We start from the raw sequence: 20,620 nt of genomic DNA, 5'->3' as shown, positions 1-20,620 counted from the left end.
CCCACACACACCCACACTCGCCTGGAAAGAGTAGGAAAACGTGCAAAAGCCTGGCCAAAAGCGAAAATTTTGGTCCACCTGGCAATTATACGAACCGTTACACGATTCTTCCTCAGGGATCAGACATTCGTCCACATGGAAATTGCATTGGCAGCCCGTAATTAATCAATTCCGCGTTGCGCGAGCAAAACTCCCAGCGCACTTCCGCGATTCCAACAGTCTGCAAACCAACTCCCCTATCTATCTTTGCTTTCTGCCAATTTAGGGGAAAAAAATTCCATATATAGTATACATATTACCTAATCGACGTTTGACGATTCACCTAATTTTATTGATCAATTTCTTCAGCGAACAATTGCATCGAAACATTACAGTTTTATCCGTGCCTGAAACTATTAAATTTCATCTTCTTGCACAACTATAAACAAGTGGAGAAACTTGCAGCTAATTGCAACGGGAGAGCTCGCGTTAATACAACGTTTGTCAGGTGGAGAACGTAAGGAGTGTTCGGTGCTATATATATACGTATAGTAACAAACGTATATCCTTCTAAGGAAGAGCTACAAATTCAGAGAGACGCTAAGTTCCATCCAATGTATCTATAGATTTTACCCTAAAACTTATATTGGAATACTCACTTTAGGAACGAATTAAATCTTATCCTCGTTCTTCGGTGACTAAAACGTAGCATGATTGTTGCGGAATTATTTTGCTGAATAAGAAGCTTATTTTCTTTTCACGATGATAAATAATCGTGCGCGGTAGAAATAGCGCGTGATGGATAGGGTGAACGTTGTCGAGATTGTTCCGATGTACCCCCCCCCCCCCCCTGTCTCGATCTTCCTCTCTCGCGCACGGTAATACTCACAATCCTACTGGTTCATTATTTTTATCGTCTGCTTTTGTCAGCGAGTCGACGAGGAATTGCAATCGGCTTGAAGAGCCACTCTTCTTCGCCATCCTCTAATGGCAGATTCATTTCTGAGTTACATTAACCTCGAAAGGTCCCATTCAAAGAATCTAGCGTATCACGGATAACTACGAGTAGACTCGAGATGCGCACACTACATTCGTTCGCAATTACTTTGAGCCGCGTTACGCTAGACCCTCACTCACCAAGATATGAATTGTATCACTATCCAGCTTATGCGCTTCTATTAACTCGAATGCTCGAGGACTCGCAATCGGTTTTCGGGATACCCGGCCAGCCGACCAGCCACCTTACTTCCGACTTCAATTAAGATAATGAAAGTACAACGATATTGATATTCGCCTCTGGTTTTATCCTTGGTCTTTGTTCTTTTTATTCTATATATATATATATATAAGAATCTGATTAAATACTGATCAAAATCACATCGTTTTCTGTGCGATCGAGCCAAGCAAATGCCTCTCACGTATGTATATATATATGTGTGAACGGTATAGTATACATACATACAGAATACATGATCAACTGTGAGCGAGCAGATGCAATTTTAAATATTGAAAACTCGAGAGCCACGAGGTTGGATAAAAGAAAATGCACAAAATTGCAGAAATGCTTGTAATATTTGTGAAAGCCGCGTGAACTGCAATAGCTACAATATCCTTCTGTGTTATAAGATAGAATTTTCTATTAATTTATCGAACCGTGGCAAAAATTGATAGATATCCGTTCTTTCTGTTTCTCCGTATAGTTGCTGGGAGAATGGCGCCACCCGTGCAGGGAGGAGGAGGGGGGACAGGCAAATCAGGTGAGTCCTTTTTGTGTATAATGATTGTGTGGTTGAAGGGCGAGGGATTAAGAGGGAATATAAATAGGGGTAAACCAATGATGTGAAGTGTGTATATATCCATGTTGGTTGGGATTTTCTCTGGCGTGACGTTGCGTCGTCGTTCGACATGAAATTTCCGAGTGGCTCGGTAACAGCAGGCATGCGGTACTGCAGGAATCCCCCTTCCACGCATTCTGCAAGAGCGAGAAGAAAATTGCCAGTTCTATTCGGACGTAAAATTCAATCTCGCGTCGGCCTTTCCATTTGCAAATTAGTCCGAGCTGGCTGCATCCCTATTGGCATCGTTCGAGAGAGCGCGTTACGCCCCGATGAAACCACCTCGAATATTTTTGTTCGCCAGAAATTGATTCACCCACCGATGAATTTACGCAAATTCAAAACGAGAAAGCAGGGGTCGCCCACCCTTAAGCTCGCTCTCTTCCCGAAACACGAATAAGTACAAGGGAAAATCTCGCTAATTCCGTTAATGCTCGCGTTAAAAAAGCATTCCCCCGCCAAAGGCAAACATCAAATGCATAAAATAGGATGAACTTTGCTTAAACAGCTAAAGCTAATGTATACGCGTATAGCTAAGCTATTCATACATTTGCAGAGGAAAAAAAGGAAAACTATAAAACCGGATAAGCTCGGCTATTGTCTTTTATTATACAAATAGCTTATCGCGAGAGGTGGGAGAGAAAAACGTAGTGAATATTTTTGGCAAGCGATAGCGAAACTGGGAGTTCGAAATTTCCAATATTCCTATCGAGTCCAAGTGGCTCGCACCGGCAAGCGTTAAACAGTGCTTGATGCCGGCAATCAAATTTCTTGCTAATCCGCGCTCGCGATTCGCCCATCGACAGTCACGTTCATCTCGATTAAGTGCGCGTCGAAATGGAAGAGGAAAAGCAGCACTGGCGTTTTCACACCCGATGAAAACAAAACCGAATGGACGGACGCTGCTGCAGCATGCAGCTATACGGCAGTCGGCGTTGCGCGCCTGCTGGATCGAGACGAAAACAAAGCCGCGAAGATTTACTAGCTGGACGGACTCCCCCCCCCCCCCCCCCCCCATCTACCCCTCTCCCTTTTGCCGTTCTCCCTGCGAATGACATCGTCAACGCGTGCTTTTTCCTTTTACGTCCTCCCAGCCTTTCGGCCTCCCTAAAACATCCCATTCGCCATAAAAGACAAATTTCATTGTTTATTAGACCCACTGATAAACGACATTTGATTCTTTGCCTCTAAATCTAGCTAGTATCCCATAAACTTTGTTCCGGTTTACTATGTACGATATTATGATCAGATGTATAGATATTCCATTCAATTAAAACAATATTTTATTAACCTGTAAGCTCCAACCAGCTCGACATTATGCTGTGTGTTTCCAGCACTTTCGACTTTTTTCAACGAAACGTTATTTGACAGCTTTTCCACTGGAATTTATCCTTTTGGCAAAAATGAAGGAACTACTGATATAGGGGAAAATATGATCTCTACGGCATATCGGCGCAAGCCCAAGATAGAGAAGCAAACTTTTCACGATATGGCTGAAAAATTTATTCGCCGTAAGGAGACGTTTTATTGGATTTCGATTCAAATAAATCAAATTTGCCTTTCAGTCTTTCCTCGACGTTTGTTTTCATCACGCCAGTCTCACTTAAGAGTCTCCCGGTTCTTTCTTTATTTTCTCTTTGTAATCGCGAGCGTGCATATTGCCATGAATTAATCCAATTATGTACGATGAAAAATTCAATATGCCTCGCACCGTGAGAAATATCAATGAGCCCTTGAGAGATGCGTGATTTGTCCTTGGAGAAATAGCGGAGACGAGTGAAATTTGGTTAACGCGAGCGCTAATATTAATCAGTAATCTCGAGTAACATATTCTTCTCGTTTCTCGCCTCGTCATCGTTAATTAGCAGGGTATTCTAAAAATATATAGAAGAGTATTCCCCTCAGGTTTTGCTTGTAGAAAAATTGGGTCGTTAAGTGTCTACGAATTTTCAGATTTGATTTTTGAAATTAAGTTGCGAAAAGTCTTCGTTCCAACAAGAATCGTGATTACTCGTTCTCATTGGCTGCTGAATACGTCGTTCATCCGTAAGAAATCTAATTATACATGGCAGTATAGCTTATAATTGCGAGAGAGAGAGCAGGCGGAATGCAGACCTAATGGCAAGAAGAGCAGCAACTTTCGGAGGATGAGGGAAGACACATTGCTAATTAAAGTACGACCGAGTTTTCGGGCAGTTTAGCTTAGCGCAACACAACGTTTTTCGACCGTGGTATCTGCTGTTATTGCGCAACTAGCTGAAGCTCTTCATTCAAGTAAAGCTACGTGCCAACTATGCACCGTAATAAGAAGTGTTCGTGATGATAATATAGGCTTACTTTTTACAAACCAAAAGCACAAACACGATATAAAACATGGAGATAACTTTAATTGGGTGAAAACTCTTCGTTATCACACACACACACACACACACACATACGTGTATATATATATATATATATATATGATATTCAGCCCCCTACGCCATTGCTGATAAACTCATGAAGCGTTAAATTTCAAACGCATGCTCTATTTATTATTATACGTTCGAAAGGCGAATTTCAGTGGTGCAAAGCAAAGTTTTGAAAAGATTGTTTAGTTGTATGGGAGAAGTTTCCGAGAGACTTTATTAGTTATGACGCGGAAATAGACGAGTTGGCTGATTGATGCTTCGCGAGGAGAGGCACTAATGAGAGGATCGGGTTGTGATTTTGTAAGCCGGCAAAAGGAGGATAAGGAAGTTATTCATAAAGCGCCGTTGAAGCTATCTGTCTGTTTGGGGAAACACCTCATCAAGATTCCCGCCGAACCACCCCGCGGAATTGTTCACGAGCACCGCTCGAATTACGTCTCATCAGGAGGAGTAACGTGCAATATTCAAATTATCCTACCGTGCCAGCACCTAATGAGAATGTATGCAAATAACCCGGCCGTCGCGAGCCTACATTCTCGAAGACATCGTGGATACACACCGTCCTTGTTCCCTCACGCTTCATTTCCTACCCTCCCTCTTCAATTTCTCTTCACCCGTTCTTCGCCGCACAATCCAGCAGCATTTGTCAATTATTTAATTTGACTAATTGTCGTTTAAAAGAGGCTGCTAACCATCGCGATAAGCAACTAATTTAACAACTCCTTCCTCTCCCCTGCCTCCTGGAGGATCGCGTTGATTAAGCTTTGTCGAGTCAACATGGATTTAACGAACCCTTCACCCTGACTCCTATACATATATAAATATATATATATATATACCTAAATTTCTCTCTCATTCCACCTTATTGTATATTGTATAATACTGTCGTATCAAGTTTGAGCAAACATCCATTTGTTCCAATCAATATGCATAATGTTTCTACCCAACAATTCCCTTTGTATCAGTCCTCTATATGTATTAGAAATGCTATAAAAAATTGATGCGCTTCAATCGTTGACCTCTACTACTGTTAGAGCCAAGAGGAGCCCCGTGTACAAGTGTTGTACGTTTATTAGTAAACTATTACACAGTTGTGGTATAATTATTGTTGGAATGTTTGCAGCTGGAGTTAACCGTGGTCCACGCGAAAATGTATCTACTTTTCGTGTAGAAAATATAGCAGCGTGCTTTGATATTTAATCTACCTAATTAGTCCAAGCCTGATTCATTTTGCGAAGAGTATGAAATTTAATAAAGCGATTGAGCAATTCGCTACTGATGGAATAATATAAAACGGTTCATAATAAAGTGCCGTCAAGCAAGTACAATTAATTAGTCGGAATTCCTGCAGCCACTTAAATTATTCCGTGAATGCCCTTAAGTTAGTCGACACTCGGCGGGTAGGCGAAAATTTCGTTACATCCATCAGTGGTAATTAATGCACTAATTAATGGGTGATATTGCTGGATCAAGCTGCGTAAGCTAGCTGGGAGGTTATATTTAACAATATGAAAAGCCGGCAGCGAAAGAAATGGGAAAAGGATAGCGAGGATTGGTGGTAGACCGAAATTTAGGGTTGAGGAGGGGGTTGTAAATTGAACAAGAGAGAGAGAGAGAGAGAGAGAGAGAGAGAGAGAGAGAGAGATGGGGTGGAGGAAATGCAGTGGTGGTTTCGCAAAAAGCAAATATTGAGAAAACCCGGCTATAACTCAACGTTTTCCAGGATTTCCCGAGGTATTCTTATTGTTTCACAAGGTAGAATAGTGTGCAATATCCAAATTGCCTTATCTACTTTGGCTCGCCCTCGGTGGGCTAGGTGTCTAATGAGAATGTATGCAAATAACATGGCTCTCGCAAAGACGATGCAGCCAGGCCCCTTGCATGCACTGCCCATAATCATTTAGTTCCTCTAATAATTATCATCCAAAATTGCTATTGCAATGTTACAATATCGCTAATTATTCCCAATCTCCCTATAATAATGTTTCCTCCGAAATCTACCCACTTCGAGCGTAACAACAGTAACAAATTAATTGTTTAACTGCTATGCTAACAATAGCGCGATGTTTACCTCGCCAACTAGCTTAATTAGTTTCATATTTTAATTATACTTAATATTTCAATTGGGCCATTAGGAATTTAAAAAAAATGTTACAGTATTACACGTTTGAAATTTCATCCATAAACTATATATACACTGGGGGAAGCTTCCCAGTAAACAAGCGTAGTAAAAAATTGCTTAACAAAATTTCCTATAAAATAGAGATGATAAAGCCAAATGAAGGAAATCCCTTAAATTTTATACTGACGAGTTATGATGATTTATGCCAACTAAAATATCTACCGGCATATAAAGGATACAGTTGTAATTAGTTATAACTGCTTAGTGCATGATTAGAAAACTTTACACCCCTCGCTCTATTCCACTATCGCTTTTCTCATCAGTTTTTACTGTTGTTATTATGCAGAAAAGAGATTGCCATATAAAGGTGGTAATGGTAATTAGACGCGCAGCTTTCGATACTCCCCATGGTGTACATCGATTAACGATAACGATTGATCTACAATTAACAGCTATAGAATACGGACACTGATAACTCGTAACATCTCGGCAATGAAACTTTATTAGCAGACGAAATAACTGCTTACACTCCGGAACTAATTAGTGACAAATTATAGTAATAACATTATACCAACCACTAATCATTTGTATACTATTAATTTCAACGAATGTCCACCGAAAGTCGAACCTAACTGAACGGCAGCAGTTGATAAAACAGCACTCGCGTGTTATTACAGCAGTTCGACTAATTTAGTTATAAACATTTGCATACAATATTATGAACCTCGTGCAGAGCGCTGCATCCTTCTCGAATACTGTTTGAAAGATTTATTTCCCCTAGGTACTGCTCTGGTACTTTGTTATCTCTGCAAATAAAATCTAATTAAAATCGACCTTTCCTAATAATGATAATAGTGATACTGAATTTGCAATTTTCTCGTTGAATAATAAATTACTGTAAATACAGTTTTTAAAAAGTTTCCAATCCTACAGAAATATCGAGCAATGTTAAATTACTATATTTTACACTCAAGTGAAGAATAATTAACAAATGGAACATTTTCCTGGAAAAGTCGATTCGTTGGGTAAATATAATCCAAACGGTTATAATTTATTGAAATAAAGTCTCGTGCAAGTGGCCAAATCATTGGGTCCTGTTTTTAAATCGTCGAGAACAAATTGATGACGAGCGTACGATTTATTATTTTACAGAGTTTCGTAGCGTGTATATAGGGAAAAGACTAACCGAAGTAGTGAAATGTGGTTGACTAGTTGGAAAATCTGGGGGGAAAAGCTCGTTAAAACACTTGAGAATTTTATGAGTGAGAAAATTTACGAATGGCAAAGGCTCGATAACGATCGAACGGCGAGTTAGCACCTTTCGAATTTGGTCGATGCTGTGTGTATATTTTCCGTAGGGCTCACGCGCGATTAAATTGCAGCCGACGTGTTTGCCAGTCCGGTATAGAGAGTCGAGTGTATCGTACGGCCAGAGCAGCCGATTGGCGCATCGTCAGTGATTTCTCTGGCCAGCCGGACCATAAACTTCGATAGCGCATACATATAAACACACAGACGTGCACACGCAAATAAATAAATACACGCACCAGGTTCTCCCTCAATCGCAAACCTACGGCAATCTCTCGCGTTTTTCGGCCTTTCAATATCCCATGCAACCACAGTAAGAAAGTTTGATTTTCAGGTATATCCGCTAGAAAAATGCATGTACGCTAAATTATTGATATTTTCCACCGATTATTCGTAGTTTTAATCGCGTTATGTAGATTGCCCCTCTGTTCGCATCGCGAGTCCGGCAGCAACACATACGTACACATGTACAATAAACGTGTATAGGTGCGTTTGTATGCAGTGACTCAGGCAGAATCGCCGCGAAATGGCAGATGCAAAAAGGTGAAGTGTGTCCGGCCATTGTGCAACCTTGGCAAGGCTGCCACTCTGAAAACAAAAGTTTCACCCCAGCAACCCCCTGCGTGCGCGGCAAACCCCACGAATATAGCTTTCCAGCGAAATTTTCGTTCCGACGCGCCACCTAGAGTACCCCCCACTCCCATCTCCTCGTCCTCGATTTCTCTCCACCCCTGTCCCCTGTCCCCCTCCACCTCCCGTCATCCCAGCATCGTCCATCGCCACCCACAATTCTCAATCCCCTCGCAGCCCCATCCATTTTTCGTACGCGCTTTTTTCACCTCGCTGCGTCGCATAGAATCGGCTCAACGATTGGTCCACGATAAATACGCCTCGGGCTGACATGTATTGACTTTATAATGATTTAATTTACCAATGTGAAAAATAAACCTGAATTTTGAGGAACCCAGAAAAATCAACGAGGCGTAAAGTCATGGGTTGGATGAATAAATGTATCTTATCGTTGTAATTGGAATTTTATTGGGAAAAATTAGTTTGAAACGCGGTCGTTAGCATCCCCCCGACTATTCTTTGCTAGTTAACGATTCTGCTCGAGGGCTGTAACTGTTTGACCAACTTTAGTTGAATGGTATCCCAATAAATACAACGTCTCCTCCCGCTGCTGTGTATCTGTGCACAGCGACAGTTTGATTAGCAACCAACATGTCTTGTTGCACTCTAGGATCAATCGTAAATGTTACAATAGTCCAATAATTAATTCCACGTTAATTAACCTCGTTCGTATTAAGCTCGAAACGAAAGAAAGCGAGATATGCACACGAGGAGTATATCCGGAAAGACGAATCATATAAATATGTATCGGAACGATTAAGGCAACTAGTTGGTCAAGAATTTTAATCTAAGCTGTTCTTAACTAGTTTCCCATTGTAGTGGAAAGGCAGAAACTTTCAACCAATCCTAGCATTCCACGCTTAAAGGAAGAGCTCGAGTATTTTTGCGAAAACTTTCCACTGCCGAAGTACAATCGGGCCAGAAACACTCCGCTTATCCGCTGAAAACATTCGAACTCGGTTACTATCGATTTCGAATCATTCTTTTGAAACTCGATAATCAATCTTTGCTCGTTTAATTTTCCTCGTTCATTGGTCCTTTTATGATGCATGAGTGGCTTAGGCTGCTCTTGCGGTAAACACTGCTTATCTCATGAATCTAATCGTCCTTTTGACCGGATTGTTATTAAAATTTTTGCTATCAGGGGCTTTGGCGTGGAAAAATGAATTACTTGTTTAAAACGGCAGCTAGTTTATAGGCTCATACACATGGCAACGTGACGAATTTCATGGTTTAATCTTACGGTTCGTAGCTCCAACTTTGTTATGGTTTTGACTAATCGTCGCTCGAATCGAGAACTCATCTGTTCCTAGAGAGTTTCGCGATGGAGAGAGTGTGGTGCAGGGAGTCACTTAAGTCTGGAGGGAGTTTGTATGAAAATATTGATCGTAGTGACGACGACTACGCCGACGACAACGTCGACTAAGACGACGAGTAGCAGCTATGAAGACTTGGCGTAATTTAGCTTCTCAACGGTACAACCTTGCCAGAGACTTGTTTCTACCAACGAGATCGCTTTTCCCAAAGTAATTACGATCACCTGGCCTTTAAATCTACTCCTATACAATTTCCTATAATTGATACACCTGCGCGACCTATATTTGTACGCTTGAAAACATTTTTTCCTTCAAATGTCTGGCTTGTTTCAGTTTCTTCTACTTTCCCCATCGCTTTCACAGTAGCGCATCGTACCATACGAATTCCGAAGGAAGCAAACTATAACGGGGAAATGGCTCCGGGGGAACACAAATTTCAATTTGCTTTTTATTAGAAACGATTAACTAACTATATATATTCAAAACTGACGTTGAACCATCTATTTGTTAAACTTCGTATCTCTATAATAATTCGTATTCCATGTAATAACAAAATTTTACTCGCATCTCATAATCCGTGGTTCGAAAACTGCTCTTCCGTACATTTAGCTCGACGAGGAACTATGAAAAGCAAGCCTCAGATATTTGAGTTTGATTTATATTGAAATTTCGAGTGGGCCCGACAGTTTACGTCATACCACTTACGGAAATAAACCACTGCAATCACCAAGTTTGAAGCGTGGATGATTCGAGAGTATAAACGCACCTGACACTGTGCTCGCTATACTAGTTCGCAAAGTAGAGCACTTGCAATTGTTCTAAATATTCTCGGTCATAACTTAAGTAGAAAAGGTCGATCTCTCGTCAGACGTGGCAGGGGGGAACTTTGCAACGATTCTTTCGTCATGCTTTTTTCCGTCTCCCCGCTATCGGATAATTGATTATTTCTACGTGAATAGAGATCCCAAGCTGTCCAATAGGAAGGCAAGAATCTTTATGAAAGATCGCTCGGACACGTTGAGAATGTCTCGCGAATCTTTGCACTCGTGGATTGCCGTTGGCAAAGGTGGACGTTGAAGCGAAAAAGGCGATTAGGAGAGGGGAGTAGTATACTATGTATAGTGGAAGCCCGGGATATCCTTTGCTCTTTCCGCTGGAAGCAAAGTGGTAGGGCAAACACACTCACAGTGCACTGGCACGTATATGCCCGATGCGCGTGGTACACTACGACGCCAGGGTACATATAGATTTTGAGGCAGTACCGGAGAAGAGAGGTAATAAGTGTATGTACAGAAGCACTATCTGCGAGAGTGGAAGGTATGGGCCCAGTTTCGAGAAGGAGCAGCAGGAGAGGGGGGGGGAGGAAGTAGCGTAAAGGGGTCGAGGAGCTGGGACACGTTGAGGGACATGAGAGAGAGTGTGTGTGTGGGTGTGCGGGTGTGTGGGTGCATGAGAGGGAGAGAGAAAAGCACAGAAGAGCAGGCAGATGATGGCTGGGAAACGGAGTATTTGCGAGAAGCCATGGGGGTAAGCCCGGTGAGGTAAGGTTGCACCGACGCGCACAAACACAGACGCTGGAACACACGCACGCTTGAATCTGCCCACTCACATGCTGACACGCGAATGACGTGGTACATTAGCCACGGCAAACCTTCCCCGGAGTCTGCGGCGGATGATAGGGCGGAAGTTTAGGAATAAAAGCTACAACTCGTACAGTATCGTTTAATGATGCTGAAAACAGCTGGTGTGAATACATCGAGGCTCGAGCCTGCCCCATTCAGGATAATTCGCTGTAGAAATTAAGAACGCTACCCCACGGTACACCAATCGCACGCTGAATGAGCCATCGATCTTCCCTTAACAAGCGCTTACCTAACTCTACTTTTACGAGAGAGCAAAAAAAAAATGCAATTCAATAGAAATCTCTACTCGCATGATCAAACCTATATTTTTTGTGAAGCTTCCGTGTATACACGCGTATAACACGAATGCACATAAATTTACGATGTAAACTGTTTGCTTAATGAAAATCGTTTAAAATTGAATGAAGAACGTCGTATATTTTGGTGGTGCAAAAACTGTTGGTAAGCGGTGAAATATTAATGGAATTAAACCTAAGCCGAATGTAATGTCGAAATGTTTTATTTTCAATTTTGTTATTTAAGTAGCGTGCTTTTGCAAGGTTGAATGTAACTACATACGTACAAAATACGAGTGGAAAAAATTGAACGGATGCAAACAAAAGCGCGCTGTTTTGTCAATATTGTAGTAGAAGCGCAATTTTTTACCGTGCACTATGGTGGTTAAACTTATGAAAGAAAAATATGTTTTCGAGGGAGCAAAACAATAATATTAGTGACGCTCTAAGGTCTGATGTAATATGGATGAAATAAAATGGCGCGATCAAAATGGATAGTATGCTAAAGCTCTTACCGATCCAGTTACTTTGTAGATCGCTTCTTTTACCAATTTCACTGATAGAAAATTTTAATCAGCCGTCTTGTTACTGTTGAAACGCTAAAGCACTGTAGATCACTTTTACACTGGAAAGATAATGAACCATCAAATACAAATTACTATAGCGTAATATTAAATTAAATCTCACTTCTTCCTTTATATTTACCGTAAAACTTAATTATCTTTATACGTATTTTCCTCAAAGATCAATTTTATTACATTTGTTAGACCCATGAGATTAAAAATGTATTTTTATAACAACTTTACATTCCTTCCTCGGCTCGAAAGTCGAATACAAAGAAAATACAGATATACAGGTTGAAAGGCACGGTATACATTTTTGTGTTTTCCACGTACGTCTCTCGACAGACTAACATTTTTACACTTACATCAACAAGATTCTTCCTCGCTACTATAGAGAGCAACATGGAATAATTCAAACTTTCAAGATAAACATACTACTACATTACAGTGCACTCTGTTTTATACATTAATCTATCAATGATAATTTATACTATTACACATGGCATGAACATGTAATTAATATATATTATTCTCTCTATATCGACGAATTTTACATGAAACTATGACTATCGGTTAATTATATATTCTTACCAATAAATTCCACAATACACGACTTAACTCAATTTCAAAATAAATATCATTAAAAATGTAACAACACGTGTAACACTCCATGCTGCACATAAGTATAGGTTTCATTCAAAGTTTCAACTGTGTATAAGAAAGGAAAAGAAAAGTTTAATTGAAAATTGAATGGAACGCTCTTTACGTACCGCTTCGAATAAATAAACCTGTGAAGCATAGGTAACATCATATTCTGTTTTAATGTAATTCCACGCGGTAGTTATAAGAGGGAAGCCGGAAGTGGAAGCGGAAAACTTGAAAAGGGACGTATAAGAGCTTATCGCTCGGAATTGCTGCATCCATGCGAGAAACTTTTTCCGAGCGCTCGTTTCTGAGGATGCAGAATGCAGAAAAGCGTAAAGCAAGACCGGCAAAGTATCCTGCTGCTTAGCAAAAGGACATCCTGGGATTAATTTATTCTCGATCGAGCGGACATTTATAGCCGCTCTGGGAGCGTATCGTATGGGAATGCTGTCTAGCTATTTCTGTTTCCGATACTTTCTCCGGATATCCATCCCCTAAGAAATACTGCGTTGGTTTCGTAATTCCCATCATATCGTAATTAACACAGATAACGTTACAAGCTCGGATTGAATATATCATTCCCCGCTGCACTGTGTTTTTTGTCTCTCTCTCTCTCTCTCTTTTTTTTTTTTTTTTTTTTTTTTTTTTATTGGATCAGGCAAACTTGCACAGCCGAGAAGATGGAAGAATTATAGCGATCGTTACCATTATTTCATTGACGTTGTTATATGCATAGATAGCCACATTAAAACGAGAACGAGAAGGGCGTTGGATACAAAAGTGTGTGTTTGTGTGTGTTGACGCGTGCGTGTGAATGGCACTAGTTTTTCCCATTAGTGCGCCGTGAGAAGTTACAGGGGGTTACAGGGACATTATAGCAGTATTACGCGATACTTTACGAATGGCGAAGGTACCGGAAGTGGTAGTAGAGAGCTCTCGTTCCGTGTAAGCCTGGTCGATCGTTACTTCGGACTTTGGCTATACGTCTAAAACTGTCTGCTATATGGTCCCGCAAAATACTCGCAGCAGTGTATATCACCATTGTCTCCTAACGCATATACACACATGTTATGGTATATTTCAAGCGGAGGTAACGCAGCACACACACGACGATATGTATATATATATATATAAACACACTGTCATTCCATCTTGCGTGCTTCGTTCTCCTCAACTCCATGTCTCTCGTTTACAATTCTCTTCTATCACACCACACGACTCCTACACAGTGATTCCTGAAACATTTATATATCCATTCGTGTATAGGCCAATTGTTACTTTTCCTTTCGACGAAGCACGCCACCCCCTTTGTTCAACATGGAAATGAAATTTGGTGTCATATTTCTTGCTCCATAGGCTTTAGACGTATCAAATGGCACGTGCTGTAACGCGTATCAAAAGGATTCGACTGTTGCATTCCCTGCGGTTAAAGGGAAGAAGCGTCTCTCGCACAAAAGTTGAAGAAACGAAACACAAGACGCTCTTGTAGTCCGCTCCCTCTTTGTATATATACACATACATCTGGCTCTGGACCCCCAACTCGCAGCTGTTCTCCGCTACAATGGTAGATCCAAAGCGATTCTTGACTTGTTTTCGCCGAAACGTTGACCTGAATTCAATGTTCCATAAAGTCGATAAAAAGAATGAAAATAGAGGAGAATGGAGATGAAGGGAAAAGACTACCGAAACGGCTAAAAGGCTCGTTGCTGACATGTTTAATGCAGATTGTGGTAAATGCAGGTTTTTGCGTGTTAAAGTTAAACTAGCGGTGAGAGGAGAGCGCGAGGGGAGGGGATGCCGGATGACGAAAAAACTTATCAAGTTTAAAAAGTTGAAAAGTTTCTAGCAACAAGGCTGTGGGAAAAAGGGAAGTTCCTCGTAAAATCTGCCACTGTACCAGGAATATTCTTATTCTGATTCATAATCTTATCGCATTTACATTGTCATCGTTTATTTCATTTCCATGGAGTCGTTCGCTCGACGGACGTGATATCCCATGGTCGCGATACCTACTGCGGTGGCGTAACGAGATAGAACGGATCGTGTGTGAGTGCGCAGATTCCTTGCATAGGGTCGTTGAATCGTTTCACCGCTGCGATACCTTTACTTGCGTCAAGAAACGCAATAAAGAGCGAGACTCGCAACCGAGAGTAAAGAGTCAAGCATTTACGTTCAAAGCTACCAAACTGTGCCTCTGCGCTTCGACTAAACAAAGAAGTCAGCGGTTTTACGACAGATGGCCCTACTAAACTGCCTAGTGAACTGCGGAAGGGTCAACTGACCCAACGCAGTTGGAAAATTGCAGTTTAATCGTAAAAAAGTCTACTATACACTTGCGCGGAAAGTATCTTCGAAATATAAAATAGAACGTGGTGCTTTTACATGAACGTTAACCTTTGGAAATGGATATAAAGCAGTATAGTTTTATTTCACACTTGCTTTAGTTTTAAGACTACAATTTTCCTCTTTCCTATCTTCTTTAGAAGCGACGCAACGGGCTGCCCTCTTGGCAAAATATGCAACATTGCTGCTGGATAATATATACGATGCACGACTCCTCATCCGGAGCAATATTTAACCATTGCAAAAGGACTGCTTGCGCTTTTATCGTCCATCAAATTTTACCTCCTCATTTTTTCATCTCTATTTCCTCTTCGCGTATAGCGGCAAAGTCGATGCCAGTTTGAAATTCATTATCGATTATATCCACGATTACTACATACGGAATAAATCATTGTTTTAATTAATTTGTCATGCGCGCAGAAGTGGAGGATACTGACGATTCAATCACCTTTTTCAGTTGTTAAAAAGCCATGACGTATGACCGGCTTAGCAACCACATTGAACTCTGATGCTGCTTCAAATATTATGGATATTCGATAGAAACTTGCATGAATAGGTTAAATATTAATCAACTAAATTGACCACGCAATCATGATTAATAATGTAAATGAAAATATTAACAAAGACTAATATATAGATGTAATGTGCTTTTACTATTGGCACGTTGAAACTCTAATTAAACATTAAAACGTGCTATTTTACCCAGGGCTTCTTCAATTAGTCTATGAAAAGACGTTGGATCGTAAAAGTTAATGAACGGGCAGCAGGAAATCAAATAATAAAGTGTGAAGGGTCGGGTGTACTTTGCGTTAGGCTTCCATAGCTCTCGCAAAATACATAGGTTTTGTTAGCAGTACTACGCAAGAGGGCCGTGTGGGTTAAGGGCGAAGTGTGGTCTGATTCGACAAACCAGTTGATATGGAGCAAACATTCGATTCAGGCACAGAAAATGGCTAGCAGGTACATACATAGCTATTTCGCGAACTTTCTATTTCCCAGGGGATCAAGAACGTCTGTGTAAGCACGTAAATAGAGTTTCGCGTGCAGAGACTTTTATATCCTTGTGGAGGTGCGCTACTTGCATCCAAAGATTATTTTCTATGGCTTATTTTCTTTCAATATCAATCGCCAGTCGTCGTTTGTCATGATTGTGCTAAATTTTATTTTCAATAATTATTTTTTTTTTTTTTTCTATTTTTATTCATTTTACTTTGCTTCACCTGAAACTCGCTCTGTGCCAGTTTCTGCACATATACCCATATATAGCAGGACGCGCATCAAACATAACGATTCTTTTTTGCCATTAATCATTACGCTATTGGATATCGCTGGAAAAACTTTTCTCATAAATAAATATTTCTAGTTTACGAGTCCGCGGCACAGTAGTACTCAATATGCTAACTGCGAAATTCTGGATAAAAAAGTATATCGTCCATACAATACCTGTGCCTATCGGTCTACACTTTCGTATTTACATTTTTAACGAGAATAGTCGACGCATAATTCGATCGAAAAGCTGAATTTTACAGTTGATTATACCAGTGGACACACAGAGTGCAGAGCTTTTTAGCATTACATCAGATTCTTGTAACACAAGCTACCATAGAGCCATCGCGTGTAACTGGTGTGTTTGTACACACTGGCATTCCTGTAACGCGTGGGAAGAAGTGCTTTCACATGTTCCTGTGCATGTCACGTACGACACTTCATTATACTACTGTGCAAATGTGTTGAATCAGAGTCGCATCGACGATTGAGCGTGTGTACGAGTGACTCATACACGGGGAATAAATAAATGTGCAGGAGCATGCGGACTTTCGATTAAGCGAATCAAAGTCCAGTGAGCTATGCGCCTATGTAATATCATATGCATCTTCGCTCTTTAAGGCCGGATACCTGCTAGCTCTGAGAACACCAGAAATAAACACCTTTGTGACACTTGTCATGTATTCCTATATGCGCGTTGAAGACTTTGAATATGTAAACGAATGCTTTTACATAGTAAACGTAATGCAAGTTGGAAATTTAGCCTGCATGCACGTATATATAGATGGAGTGTAAGTAACGTTTTGCAGGTGTGGCAGAGCAGCAGGGCGAGTTTGTAGTACATATCGGTATATATTACACACACGTATACATATAGATGTATTGTACAGCGAGCTTTCGGGGTAGTGTGGTTTCGGCTGACGCTGATTCGTTTAGTTGGGCAGCTATAGGTGACCAGGTAGCACACGGTGAAGTCCGGCGCGTATCAAGATATGCATGTGTATGGGGTCGTGCCACGGAGAAAAAAAATGGCAATAAAGTTGCTGAATTAGCAATAAATTGTTGCTCTATTTGGACCAGCGATTTTTATATTAATTTTATTGTATTTTTTTTGTAGTAGATTTTTGCAATATTTTATTGTTAAATAAGTGCACAATAGTTTTTGTTATATCAAATTACTAAACAATATTGCTAATACAGTATTGCAATTATTACTATACTAAATTTTTGAAAAATCTAACAAAAGTTATTGTTAATTACCATTGCAATTTTTTTTTGCAATACTTGAAATGTAGAATTAACAATATTAGGGCAGTATTATTTATTAACAATTCTGCATTGCAGTTTTTTATTGCAATATAATATTGCATATACGACATATTATTATTATAATGCAGGGCTCAAAAATGTTTGCATTTATCAGTTGTTTACTACAATCACTAATAAGGAATCCGTATTAGAGACTTATAGTAAAAGACTGAAAAGTGCACAAATTTGCGAGCCATGTTATAATGTATATTACATCATATTTTATATCTTCGTTGAAATGTTAAAACACGATTTAATGTTTTATAATAGTATGTCGTATAAACACAATATAGTATATTGCACTTTTTTCATCTCTTTAAGGAAGAAAAAAATACGATTTATTTTAGAAAGAAATTTCCATCAATGCATATTTATTTTTGCATAAAAACGTTAGAAAGACATATATTATATAATATAAAAACATAAATATAATTATATTTTAATACACACACACAATCTTGCATTAAATCTTTTATCCTTATAAATTTCGTAAAAAAAAATTCAAATAAAACAAAAGTAAAATATTACTTCAATTTTCATAGTAACTATTTTGTCAAACATTTTTCTTTTTTTGTTAAAAAAATTATTTTCGCTTATTTAAACAAACTTATAGTAATAATATATATCAAAACCTAAACGATTACAATGCCGAAGTAACTAATCTATTACTGTTTGAAAAATACATATTTCCATTACTTGCTTCAATTACAAAAAATGGTATCTGATTTATTAACTGCATGTATTCTATATATATGTATTCAGATTTTTCATTAACGTGGTATGCATGAAAATGTTCTATATAATCTATTGTTTCATATATCCTTAACAAAAAACAAATTTTGTTTTCTTGATTTATTAATATTTTTGTTATTTTACCAACTGTTGGGACATCGTTTATTTGTACAGACAAATTAAGTTTGTAAATTAAGTTATTGACACTAACCCATTTAACATATTTATAATTTTCAAAGCGTGAAGATAACTTATTTTTTATAAGTAGTTCGTTAATATTTATTGGGTGTATGTCTGGTCCAATCGATTGTTCATTTGTAAAACCTTTATGTAAAATAAGACGCTCACTAAACTTTATCGATTCTCTGACTGATATCGTGTGAATAATATTTCGCCTAGATGTAGTTGCATTTGCAGAAATTTTGCCCTGTCTATGTTTTGCTTCAAATCGCATGCACCATAAGTGAACTAGCGGTCCAGACATTTGCATTACATAAGAGTAATGAATCATGTGATGATGTTTTGGTTTTAAATTAAATTTAGAAAGCTCTACATATAGCTCATTGTGCTCTTGAATTATAGTTTTAAGAAGATTAGGATATTCTTTATGAATATATGGTGCTGTGATTAAATCTAACAAATCTCTTAGGAGCAAATACAATTGCCAATAACTATTATTTTCTGGTATTAAGTCACCTACAAAAAATGATAAATGCTGAATAAAACAAAATACTTCGGAAGCCGACATTTTTATATTATCAAGATTTTTTATTTCTGGTGGCTTATTACGTTTTTCTATGTAACCGTAATTAAGGAACTTAATCCTACAGTTTAGTGTTTCCAGTGTAAATAATTTTACTTGTATTATAAAATATTTAAGAATTAAAGAGATATCAAATTTACAAACTCCTTCTAAAACATCGTGCATTATATCAACAACAAAGTTTTCCGTTATATGAAAACTTGGAATTCTATTCCATATACACTCCTCTTTTATCCCAGAATCAAACACATTATTATTTGCTACACTGTTTAAATAATCATAGCGTGATCTCATTTTAATAAAATTATCGATAAAACTATTACTTGTTAAATTATCTTTTCTGATATTACAAAAACGGCAAGGCCGGTTAGCCGAAAAACTTTCAACTAGACCTAAAATTGAGTGTAAGCCAAGGTTGTCTCCTATAATAAGACCTAATACAAAAAAAACCTGCACACTTTCATTTGGTGTAACTATTACAATACCTTTTTCTTCTAAAGCAATAAGTTCATCTATTAATACTTTAAAAATTGCTGCGTTTCCATAATGTATTCTACTTCTTGCATAAAACAGTAAAACCAAAAAAATATTTTCTAGTTTGGACCGATAGTGGGGTGGTAAAGATGGAAGAGAAATATAAACTGCGCCTAACTTTTTGATACTAGACCTGCTACCTAACGGATTATTGACTTCATATTCGTCGAAATAAAGAAATAATGGTATCACGATTTTACCTTGATATGACAGAGTCTTCTGTTTCCATAAATTACTTTGCGTGAAATTCTCAATAATAAGTTTAGATGTAGATAATTCATCTAAGTATTGTAGTGTCATTTCTAAAACATCAGGCAGCTCAAAAAAACGTTTTAAAGTGTTTCGAAGAGAAATGTATTTAATAGTCTCATAACCAGTTTCTAAAACAATCTTATCATGTAAAATTGTTTCTTTTAAAGCTTCGCCGATTACCAAATCCTGTGGTTCCTCATAATATCCATTATCCTTTAAATACTTAATTCGTAAATAATCTGAAGACATTTTATTTACTGTGTCTTTTACGAAATCTAATGTATTACTTAAAGCTGACACATTTTCATCCCCCAGTATGCTCAATTTATGACCAATAACTGTCTTCAAATAAGTAACTATTGGTTCAGACAATTTAGATAACTCCTGGATAATATTTTGTATGCAGTTTCGGGGTAATAAACGATTCCCATACAAGTTAATAATAAAAAAAATAAAACGTGACAAAAATTCTTTCTTGAAATTAAGAAATGCATTTGATTCATTAAACTCTTTTGAAAAGTTGACATGTTCAGCTGTATTATATGAACTAAGTGTAGGGGGAGCAGGAAAGCTAAAAGCTAAATCACAAACATTATCTAAAACATCACTTCTTATATCGTCAAAAGAGGTAGAAATATTATTTGTAGGTATTTCATTTTTAGTTGACAAGAAGTCATGACATTTTCTCAAGTGTC

General features: G+C 38.6%; 1 protein-coding gene across 3 annotated transcripts in view; it reads left to right on the top strand.

Annotated features, from left to right (window-relative positions):
- Window positions 1-20,620, top strand: part of LOC136779244 (neural cell adhesion molecule 2-like) — a 172,183-nt gene that overhangs the window by 39,839 nt on the left and 111,724 nt on the right. For 2 of the 3 annotated variants that reach the window (XM_066736756.1, XM_066736740.1), the window contains exon 2: window positions 1,680-1,736. The exons of the other annotated variant lie outside the window; for it this stretch is intronic. In XM_066736756.1, the coding sequence (XP_066592853.1) occupies window positions 1,680-1,736 (57 nt within the window). The remainder of the gene's footprint in view (window positions 1-1,679; window positions 1,737-20,620) is intronic. 3 annotated transcript variants of the gene reach the window in all.

This window comes from Prorops nasuta, unplaced genomic scaffold, assembly GCF_024137725.1.
Source record: "Prorops nasuta isolate Cenicafe-Biocafe unplaced genomic scaffold, Cenicafe_Pnas_1.2 PNAS00002, whole genome shotgun sequence".
Lineage (NCBI taxonomy): Eukaryota > Metazoa > Arthropoda > Insecta > Hymenoptera > Bethylidae > Prorops > Prorops nasuta.
This window is presented reverse-complemented; position numbering and strand designations above follow the sequence as displayed.